Source organism: Pomacea canaliculata, linkage group LG9, assembly GCF_003073045.1.
Source record: "Pomacea canaliculata isolate SZHN2017 linkage group LG9, ASM307304v1, whole genome shotgun sequence".
Lineage (NCBI taxonomy): Eukaryota > Metazoa > Mollusca > Gastropoda > Architaenioglossa > Ampullariidae > Pomacea > Pomacea canaliculata.
The window spans coordinates 11,072,740-11,084,098 of NC_037598.1; the positions used below are offsets into that span (position 1 = coordinate 11,072,740).

General features: G+C 43.8%; 1 protein-coding gene across 3 annotated transcripts in view; it reads left to right on the plus strand.

Moving 5' to 3' along the window:
* The first annotated feature begins 2,945 nt into the window (after positions 1–2,945).
* The window catches only part of LOC112571639 (beta-(1,2)-xylosyltransferase-like), a 35,904-nt gene continuing 27,490 nt past the window's right edge, over positions 2,946–11,359 (plus strand). Inside the window, exon 1 of one of the 3 annotated variants that reach the window (XM_025250788.1) lies at positions 2,946–3,364. Coding sequence is in view for 1 of the 3 variants with exons in the window: in XM_025250786.1 (XP_025106571.1) it covers positions 5,842–5,848 (7 nt within the window). In the remaining 2 variants the exon portion in view is untranslated. Of the gene's footprint in view, positions 3,365–3,481; positions 3,670–5,823; positions 5,849–11,359 lie in introns of those variants that run through there. The other 2 variants (XM_025250789.1, XM_025250786.1) reach the window with 2 other exon arrangements.

Consider the following 11,359-nt stretch of genomic DNA (forward strand, 5'->3'; position numbering starts at 1 on the left):
CGTGTTATTCCCTCTTCCAATAACAGTTCTAAAAGAAAATAGACCAATCTCAAGTATCTCTTTTACAGGAAAAATACCACGTGTTTCTTGGTTTTTTGAAGTCTTAAGGCTTTTATTCCAGTAGACACTGTGACGGTGATCTCAGTGTTAGTATCCCAGGAAAAGTCCCTTGTCGAAGATGGCTCCTATGTCGACAGTGTCCGCCTCTTCATGGTGGATATATATAAGGGACATAGTGAATTCCGACAGAAACTAAAAACAATCTCTTTGGATTTACTGACATTTAATTCTAAGAAATCATCTTCGCACCAGGCTATATGAATTCATACAAGGCTGAGTCATGGATGTCCACTGACCTTAGAAAATAAGACAGCACAGCGCAGTACGTAGTACTGGAGGTTTTGACTAGCGATTGTCCTTTAATTGTGGTTACCCTAGTAACCACAGTATACTGCGATAGATGTTGGTATATAGGATAAAGAGAGAATCCTTTGTGATAAGCCCGTGCACGTTGTAACGGAGCCAGAAAAAGTGACAGACACTCTCTGTTGCCTGGTAATCAGAGAGTGAATGAACCATATGACACGTTGATGGCCTAGGAAAAAGAAGTCTCACATGTAAATATATATGGTTTAATGGTGATAACAGTGGCAGAGAAATCAGTGTCAAAATCAGTTTGTATGGGCATGTGGTTTGCCTCAAGGTGTTTACATAGCGTGTGAAGGATAAACATCATCAGCAACTCTCTCGGACAGAAAAACTGCAAACTGGGTCAAGATATTCTTCGGTGAAAGTTTCAGCTGTAGATCGACTTCTTTGGAACTGCACAATATATGCGATTTCCACACAAAAGAGATTGAGCAGGATTGAAGAGATTTGCCACATTCATTGGAAAATGCCTTTAATTGATTCTTAAAAAAAAACAAAAAAAAAAACAACAACTACGTAACGTTCTGTCGCAGATACCATCAGGACCTGGAGACTTGTTTATCTTCACTCGGTTAACCATTTCGATCTGACACTTGACATATTTAACTCTTCTGGACAGAACTGAGAGAACTTGGCAGAGAATCACGTTTTTCGAAACGAGCAAGGAATTGAATATCCCCAAAACTACGGAAGTATCACTAGGAGCTTGAGATGTTTTCTATATAGTTTTTGTCCGAATACCTTCACTACTGCTTTTTTTTTTTAAATCTATGACATACAACATGGCTATATTCTTACAAGATAATAACACTGCCAAAGAAAAAAAAAGCAAACCTGACTCCGTGCACAATCATATCACGACTTTTTTAAAAAGCCTAGAATTACATATGAGTCATCATACATAAAAACAACTACTGTGACATGTCTAAGAGTTGTTTGCTTCTACAACCATGGCACAGTTTACTCTCAGAGTTATTTCCTGCTTTAGCCAGCTGGAAAACGTGGAGAACTCGACCTTTGGCTCGCCACTGGCTGCCGGCAAGATATATTCTCAGCTGCTTCAGTGCCGGAAATGAGGTCACGTGACCTGCTTATAAACGGCGTGTCGGGGACCGGTTTGACAAAGAGAATTTGGCTGTTAGATGTAATTATTTGAAACGTCGTTTATTGCTGGGTTTGCTCTGTCGTTTTGTGTTCAGAATGCTTTTAGATTGTTCACAATCACTATCAAAGGATATGAACATGATGAGAAGCACTGTATGAGGTCAAAGACTTCACTCAACGGGTGAGGATCTTACAACGTTTGACCATTTGTTTACAGTCAAATGTGTTCAGCTAGCCGGCAAGAAGAAATCCATTTCGGTCGTCTAGCCATTGACACTATTAGAGAAACTCTCTTCATCTTTTACACCCTAAAGTCCCTTAACCGCTGAACGTATTGTTACCCTTGTATGCTGTTTCTATTATTTACCTCCCTTCAATCATACACTGAATAATGAACTTTGTCCATCTCTCTCATACACACGCATGCAGACACTCAAGGTTATCAGTTTTCCGGAAGGCAAAAAAAACTGTTTGGATTGCATTTCATAGCTGAGAAGTTATCAGACTCTCTCTCTATCTTTCTGTCACACACAGACAGGGAGAGAAAGAAAAAAAACATAACGCTTGAAAGACAGCGCATGGATCGGCTGCATCTGCCTCCAGCCACAGCAGGACGTCGATCTGCCACTCCAGCTGTTACATAATACTAAAATAAAATTTAAAAAATAACGCAGCAACAGCGTATTACAGGAAAGAGAGAGAGATAAGCAAGCTTGGAACATCCGTGGGCTGTGTGCTTTGTGTTTATATTAACTTGCATATTTTTTCTCTCATATATTTCTGTGATATAGTGTGATGGTTGGTTGAGTGCGACGTGAGCTGGCGTGTGTGTGTTCGTTCGTGCGTGCTAGGCATGCATGCGCTGTACCTTCACGCGGCGATAGTATTACATTACAACCTAAAAACATATCGAGTGACAAAAACAAGATTTATTTTCAAGTCAAAACCTAGACAGCAAGCAGCAGCTAATTATAAGTTGCTAATTATAGAGACTTTGTGCGACCACCCTGTACCTCATACGCTTGATTAAAGTCCGAAATGCAGGAAGAAAAATGTGATATAGGTCAAGCTCAGCCCTGTCACCTAATTTAACTTGAACACAAGGAAGGATACGAGCTCAGATTAATATAAATGAAAATTCTGTATGTGTTTGCGTGTGTGTGCTTGAATTATGAGTGTGTACAATTACATGTGTGATTAAAAGCTGTGTACCATCGCATGCTATTCTTTCCTTCAGTTCTTGTAATGTCAGAGACCAAAGAATCAAGTGAGAGTCGTGAGAGTTGACGCCTTGAGGTCATGTGACTTAAGTGTACGCAACATGCTTTAAGGAACGCGAGTAAACAACCCCCAAAAAAAACTTGATTAAAAAAAAATGAAGGAAGGATGGGGAAGGACGGTGAGTACTCTTCTTCACATGTGGGGAGCTGTGGTGCACGCCGCAGCCGTCGTATCATTCGTCACTCAACTTGTCGCGGCAAGTGTCTAGCGACCTCCCCACCCCACACCCCCCTACACACACATCACTACACACCACCACCACCATCACACCACCACTTACTAACTCCGCAACAAAAGAGGAAGTTGCGAGCGAGTTGCTGGCAAAGACAACACACGTACGCACGCGTCTCTGGCCAGGACTCGTCAGGGGCCGTAATTACGCCCGTTCACGCTCAAGTGTCATGGCTCCCGAGCAGACGACCGACCGAGCAGACGACCCGACCCTGACGTGCAACTCGCACCTCTCAAATTCCGGATGCAGCTGAAAGCTTTCGCTTCTCGTCCCTTCTTCTTCTCGCGTGATGCTCCGTGGGACGGCGCATCCTTCGAGGTGAGTGTCACGGTGTCAGCGAATGCCTCTGAAAAAAAAAAACTGTGTTGCCTGTGGGTGTCAGCGCGGCAAGGTCAGCCATAGTTTGAAATGAAATGTGTCAGGGGGCGCCTCTCGCCTCTCGGTTCCAAGTTTTGTATCGGGTCTGTTCTTCGTGACGTCTCAAACACTCGTTGCCAAGGCGACTGGCGATCAGGAAATCCCCGAGTGGGCGCAGGAATGTGCGCGTGCATCGAGGCTGCGATTTCCTGGCGCGTTTTCGTTATGGCAGTGTCGCTTGGTCTCAGTTCTGACGCACTTGTGATGTAAGTTTTTTTTTTTTTTATGCGGTGATTAAGCGTGAAGGACGACATGACAGCTGTCATGCATGAGCAGCCGTCGTGCGGGATTTTTATGTTTGGATGACTAAGGGGTGGGATTTTTGTGTTTGTGTGTGTGCGCGCGTAAAAATAAGCAGTACGCGGTATTTTTTTTACAGTGGGGTCCGGTGATGCAGTGTCACCAATGTAGTGACAGTTGGCTGTCCTGGGTTCAGCATTCGTCTCGGGCACGCTGTTGTTTTTCTGCATGTGACATTTGTTTACAAGGCTGCCGGCCTTCCGTGATATAGTCTTAGTTGCTGGCTCGGCGTAAAACATCTCCCCCTGTCCCCCATCCTCCTCACAGGTAGTGCAACTGGTTGTCAGACTTGCTCTGTCCCTCTGCCAGGTGCACGTGTTTCTCAGAAGAGAGGTGTGCGTGATTCATTTTTGCTCCTGTTTGTCTGTTTAAACGGATTTATTTGTCTACGGTTTAAATGGACTTTTCCGTCTTTGGGTTAAATAAATTTGGCTTCGATTTAGAAGTATTTGTTCCAGGTGTTCGGTCTTCTCGGTGTTCTTGATGTCTCAAGACAGACAAGTGTGACAATTTGACTAAGATGGCTTATATTCTAATTGCATTTCTAACTCATGCTAAAGGAGTTGTTTCCTTTTCTTCTTCTCAGTCTTTACGGGGTGAGTCTTCGGGGCATTCGCTAAACGTCATGAAAATGTTTTGTTGTTAATTATTTTTTTAATTATATTTAATTATATTTTAAGCGTAACAAAACTTGAGATTGCCCGTTTACTTTCCTTGATGAGGACCTGAGCTCGTACCTCATTTTCACGGTCAATCCTCGGGTTTCTTGGGTGACATCAGAAGACATCCCTTCCCCCTTGCAACAGGGCAGGTCGCAAGCGTTTACACACATCTCTGCCGTAGTAAGGTTTGTGTTTACTATTTTTGTAAGCAGCCGAAAGTTGAGGCTATTTGTAGAAATACACTATAAAAAAATTATGAGATTTAAAGTGGGGTTCCAGAGAGTGAAGTAGTTACACACTCGCTTGTCACAACTGCAGTGAGCGGCTAAGGGTTCGTATCTGGTCTCGGGACAATTTTTGTATGACACCTGTCCGAAAGTATCGGGGGTTTTCCGGTTTTCTCCCCCCATAGTGCGAAATGACTTTAATGTGTAAGCACTTTCCTACTAAATAAACCAGCCAACTAGCTTTAAAGCTTTAGCTGAAAAAAAACCCATTGAGAAATACTGACTCCATCCATCTTCACCCGACCTTCACGCTCCACTCCCTCCAAACACACTCGCGCACCTACACCCTGTCGCTAGTCGACCACCTCCCGCTCTCCTTCGGTCACGGGGTTGTCACCCGGCCATGCAGTGATTACCCCCCATCGCCAGCCTGTACCTTCCTCGTGTTCGTGTGTATGCGTGCTATGTTCGGGATAATGTTCCACACTACTATAAGAACACACGCACAAAGAAAATGTGATTCCATGTCAGGCTTATGTGATAACAAACGACAGCCACATTCTTCTCGAACAGACAAAACAACAAAACGAGATTGATAATGCATGGACATGTATAGGTGGACTGCTTTCTGTCTGCCAAAACCAACCTCTTGCGAAATTCTCCACTGTTAGTCTCGGCGAGCCTGAACAAAGAATGTGACTAAACCGGAAGCTTTGTAGTCTCATGCCTCGTTTTAGGAGTTAACTGGAAAACATCGTCTGCCAGCAGTCCAGTAATACAAGTTCGTGGATCATGTTTACAACATTTTCAAGGACTACGAGGTCTATCATCGTCATCATCATTATGACGCCTATTGTATGATGTCAGAGTGAGACTGACGTCAAGGGGTCGTAGGACTGACGTCAAGGGCGCGTGGTACTGTTCAGCCCCATTGATGAGAACACGGGGTCAGCGTTGTTTCCCCTGATTGGTGTGCGAGCGGGCAGTGAGCAGGGTCACTGACTTCCACAAGACCTCTCGCTCATCTCCCAGCTCGCCTTCCAACACCGGAACCTGCAACAGTTGTCGCAGTTTGCTGTGTAGTTGCACAAAACCCTTCTGCGCCCCGTCGTAGTCGTTAGCCGGCCTCTTGACGACTAGCCGAGACGAGGATGAGAGTTTGGATGAGAAGGAGAGAGCTAGCCTACAAATGACCGGTAAGTGGCTGAAAAACGAGAGTCCAGGCACTTGTACACGTGACACAAGACGAATGCACAAACGCGAGGGAAAAAACCTCCGCATGTCCATGCATAGCAAAAAATATTTTTATGGACGGGAAACGCCTGTTTCGCATGACAATAACATGTTTATGCATGATAAAGCTTTGCTTGTGCAAGATAAACGGTTACTAATTTGCATAAACTGACACTAACGGGTGTCTACGCTTCGCTCGTCAGATAAGAACATCCCTGTTCTTCCCCACAATAAATCATGTCGCCACACCTTGCACAATAAGCAAAGATATCTGTTAGTGTGTTGTGTTTCTCAACACCTCCAAAACTAGAGATGTTTTATGAGCATTACTCCTTACATAGTTGTCAATAATTGTGATTAGAGTCAATTAACTGGTCCGCCTGCTGGTCTTCCACTGCAGATTTATGACACTCTCCATCCTTACTGTTTGTTCCCTGATTCCTCTTTGTATCTCCTATGTTTGTTTTTTTATTACTTGTGTGGATATTTTTTTCTCCATCCTGCCCTGTGTGCTCTGTCCATGTCTCATAATTGTCTTAAAGGGCAACACGAGCGCCCAGCGAAATGTCTCGCTAGTATTTTATGGCGAAGAGGCATGGGAAATATTATATTAATGTTTTTCGCTTAATCACACCGGAATTTTGTCGAGAAAGCAAGAAGTGACAAAACGGTAGTATTTCTAAAAATAGCGTCGACTGCCTGAGCTGAATTTGACGAGGAAAGATGCCATCATCGGTAAACGATCATGAGCTGTTGAAGCCAACTACGATTGCTGGTAAACATTACAAACAAAGATTAAGGACCAGATATGCAACGTCGACGATTTCTACCGTGTTCTGGTCTACAAGTAACATCTTGTAACAGTAAGTAACAAACATAACATCACCCGTCTATCCTTATCCATCACAGTACTAACAAATAACTAACAGTGTGAGGCCACCATTGACGTGCGTGATCGAAACAGCTAAAATATGCGTCACGTGTACACTTTATTAAGAACGCAACTGGTCAAAAGCTTGTCGTGCATCTAATAGAATATTTTTACAAGCTATGTGTCAGCTGACCAGGTTTTATATCCAATGTAGTATCGCCTCCCATCGTTCTACAACTGCTGGAGTGGCCTCTTAGCGTAGCTTCATAGTCCTTCACGTGTCGGCAGTTGACACTCGACAGTTAATGGCGTCTGGTCTCGCCATTACTCGACCTTTGTGTTTTACGTTTCTCACGTGTCATCTTGTGCAGTGTAGCGGCCATTTCTAGTGCTTCAGGAGTGACCTAGAGTTGTTTTGTAGCTTCTCAAGCACTGTTTTAGAGTTTGTTCTTGGTCATCTAATATCCTATCTCTTTGTTGTTATTCCACTTATTAGATTACCACGTGTCGTCTATTGCAATTTTCTAGTTTACTCTACCATCATTTTGTATAAAAAATTTAGTTTGTATCATCCAAACAAAGTACTTTTCCTGATGCGACATTTGGGTGTGGGGTGGACGGCAATGTGGTTGGTGACTCTTCTAGTCCAGCTGCGGATCCAAATCGTTCATCAAGCTTATTTCCTTTTTTTTTTTTTTTTTGCGGAGCCGGTATTGAACTGAGCTCATCTCGCAAACAACAGCCCGCGTAATCAGAGCTCGTTTATCCTTGCTTAGAGGTTGTCGGTGCAGCAACTGCTGATTATTTGACTTGCTCGGCAAACTAACGGTCGCTCTTGTCATGTTAAGCCTGTCAATGTGTCAGTTTAGTCCAACCTCCTGAAGCCACATCGACTGCCCCTGCTTCCCTTATTTTCTGGACATCTCACGCAGTCATGTCCTAAAATATATAAAAATAAGTGAAATGTAAGAGAGAGTATGTGTGTATGCGCGCGCACTAAAGCTGGCATGTGGTGTGTGTGTTAGAGAGAGAGGAAGACTCGGTGAAATGGAATAAATTAGAGAAACATTAACTCAAGTATAAACGTCATTATTTTTTTTGGGTCTGAATTTGTTGTTGGGCTGCTAGCCTGCCCGAGTTTCCCCGACACTTCCCATCTGTTCTTCTTTGTATTTTTTAAAGGGTTTATGGGGGGAGGGGATGGTGGACTTCTTTGTTTCCACATCTCTGCCTCCTATCTCTGTCTCTTTGTGTGTCTCTCCTCCTCCAATTTCCACTCTCCTGCCTCCTTTGTCACCTACTGTCCCAGTGCCCAGAGCTTCAAACTTTAGTGTTATTGTTCGCATTTGCATCCAGCTCCCCAACAATAACAGTGTAACCTTGCTCAGTGCGATCTGCCTATCCTCTACCATCACATCCCTCACCCACTCCTACCTTGTCCCACCCCTCCACCAATTCTACCCACCCTCTCGTCAGTGGCCATCACCTCGCCCCTGTAGATGCAAGCTGCGCATCGTCTGGAAATCGTTTTCTGTTTGCTGTCTTTGTTTCATAGTCGAGCATTAACGAGCGAAACCTATTCATTTCATGCCCGTCATTCCGGGTTTTACAAGGGCGCAAATGGGGAGGTAAATAGCCCACGGCACCCGGATAATCAGTTACTTGGTAACCGGCATCGGAAGTGATGTGAGAGTTGTCGTTAGGCGACGTGGCAGGAGTTGGCAACTTGCTGTGAGACAGAATAGGGCGTTTCCTCCTTTGTGGATAGGTCGCTACGCATTAAAAAAAAAATTTCCTTTGTTTTTGTTGGTTTTTTTTTTAAAAATACGTTTTTTCCCCGGTCGTTAGGGTGGTGCGGAGATGCATCGATACAGCGCTTGTTATGAAGACGGATTTGAATCGTGGGCGGTCGGTTCAGATCTCGCTTCCGATACGTTATTTTTCTCCGGATGAGACACATGTTAACAAGGAGCTGGACTAGATGCTAGATACATGTATAGATGCTGACTGAAGAGAGCATTCCGATAACTAACCTATTGCCAGGTCGACAAACTCGAATGTTTTCGCTGTCTCGATTTTAGTCGATTGGTATCGTACGTCGTTGTATACTTACTGATTTTGTTTTTCGGCTGGAAAATATTTTCTTCCCCCAAATCCTTCTGCATGTTAATTGTGTGCCTTGGTAATTATCCCGTTTTCATTTAGTCTTCTTTAGTGCTTGAATAATTGTTAAGAGCCTGGACCCTCTCGCCTGACCTGCTTTTTTTTTGTTTTTGTTTTGTTGGTTTTTTTGGTTTTTTTTTTTTTGCCGAAATAATAAATAAGTCAAGCAGTAAATCACCGGGAGCATTCAGTTTAACCTCTAATCTGTTTTGGCCGGTACGACGCCCACTTGCACTAAAAAGCACGCGCGTTTGAGGGAGGATTCATTGCTTAGCGCGAGCTGGAGGGAATGGTGGAGCGAGGGGAAAAGAGAGAGCTAGGTATCTTGGTTCAACTTCTTGTGACTTTTGTTTATGACGACATTGATGCTGACAACGACGATGATCGCAATGATGATGCCTCGGACAACGACGACGATGATGATGATGAATCATATATTCTGACCTCGCAGAATGCTACAGGTTTTGTTTCTTTTTGTAGAGTAATACCTGTTTGTGATGCATTGTCAATAAGCAAATATTCCAGAAAACAAAAATAATCGCTCAAGTCACAAAATTCATGTTCTTTTAACCTAGAGCTACTTAAAGAAAGGAACGGCGATAAAGGACTACAGTGGGGTAAAAAAAAAATTCCTAATGGTTGGGGGAAGATCTACCTGTGCCTGACCACCAAGCTTCTTTCTAGAAAAAAAAAAACGGGCACATGCTGTACCTCCTTCCCCGTCACTAGTCTATGAGGACTCTTTATTCGAAGTTTGCACCTTCGTCATCGTACACTTTGACCCCATACTTTACGCATGCGCAAAGAATGCGTTTGTCGTTCAGCTGAAAGTTTAAAAGAACCGCGAAATTCTATTAATGGACTGCTTGCAGACGATTTCAGTTAACTAGTAGAACCATGCTGGTGTGTACAAAGCTTCCGGTTTTGCCCCGTTTCAGCTTGTTTACTAGAACGAGGCTAACGTGTATGAAGCTTCCGGTTTAGTCACATTCATGCTTTAAGTTCGCCGAGACTAGCAGATGAGAACATCGCGAGAGGCTAAGCGTTGGTCTCGGCAGACAGACAGCAGGAAAGAACGGTGTAGAAGAAATATGTGGTTGAGCTGTTCAGGAGGAAGCAGCCACAAAGTGAAAGCTGTTGCGTGAGAGGATCCATTTTCACAAAACGAATAGTCTCGGTTTGCACTACATGTCATTACCACGTGCAACACCTGTGAGCAACTATCTTTACTCCTCGTGCTGACCGCTGCCACGCACACGTACACCGTCTTTTAATGTCTTTTATGGCTTTGTCGATGCTAACATCATCAGTAAAGGTGATAACTTAAGCGCGGCCGTTGATAGCTCGTGTTTTAATGGATTTTTGAAAAGATTATTAATTTTTTTTTCGTAAGGGAAAGCTTGTGTGTGTGTTAGTTCGACCTCCATTGTAAGTTAGGTTTGGGATTTGGGTTCAGGGTTTGGAATGATTTGGTGTAGAGTTATGGTTTGGATAAAGGTTAACTTTTCTATCGAAAAAAAGGACAAAATGGAGACTAAGGTTTGTAAAGTTGACAACTACGTTCGGTTGTTCGTGTATGTATAGAACAGGTGTCGCTCAAGTCCACTAACTTGTATTACTGGACTGCTGGCAGACGATTTTTTTCCTCCAGTTAACTACTAAAACGAGGCAGGTGTGTACAAAGCTTCCGGTTTAGTCACATTCATTGTTTAGGCTCGCCGAGACTAAGAAAAACTTCGCAAGATGCTAGGTTGGTCTCGGCAGACACATCAACCCACCTATGCACGTCCTCAAGTCACCTGGGACACTCCAGAAAGCCAGGGCGAGAAGAAAGCACACACTTGTCATGGTAGTGAGGTGTTGATAGCTGCTACAGGGGCCGACCTCCCTGCCAAGCCACCCACCCGCTCACCCATTGCGCGCGCATATTTCCGGCGCGTGTCTGGATACAGCGCGCGTCGCGTAGCTACCGAGGAGCGTTCCACTTCAACAAGCGTTACCAACGTTTTTCTCTTGCAGAGGACATTGATCCGATGTTAGCGACTGCTTCTACCCTGCTTTTCGTGTTCTTCTCCTCCCACCCCACCCGCGAAAAGTTCAGCTAATGTCGGTCAATGGATGAATGAATGAAAAGAACGAACGTTTCGCTGAGGTCGATAACACGAACTTTCCTCTACCCTGTCGTTGGACGAAACTCGAATCGTGGGCAAAGTTGGTCACAGGACAGACAGTTTTAGTTACAATCTTCATAAAAGTTTAGGGAAAGGCTTGTATAAGAAATAACAATAAATTCGAAGAACAATTGTGGAGGATAAACAAAAAAAAACAAACAAAATGTTTATGTTGACAGCTTTCCTGAAGAATAGGAAAACCAGGGCACGACCAGCAACTCAGAGGTTCGCATCTTCATGGTTGTCTCTTTACTACAGAGATGATTATT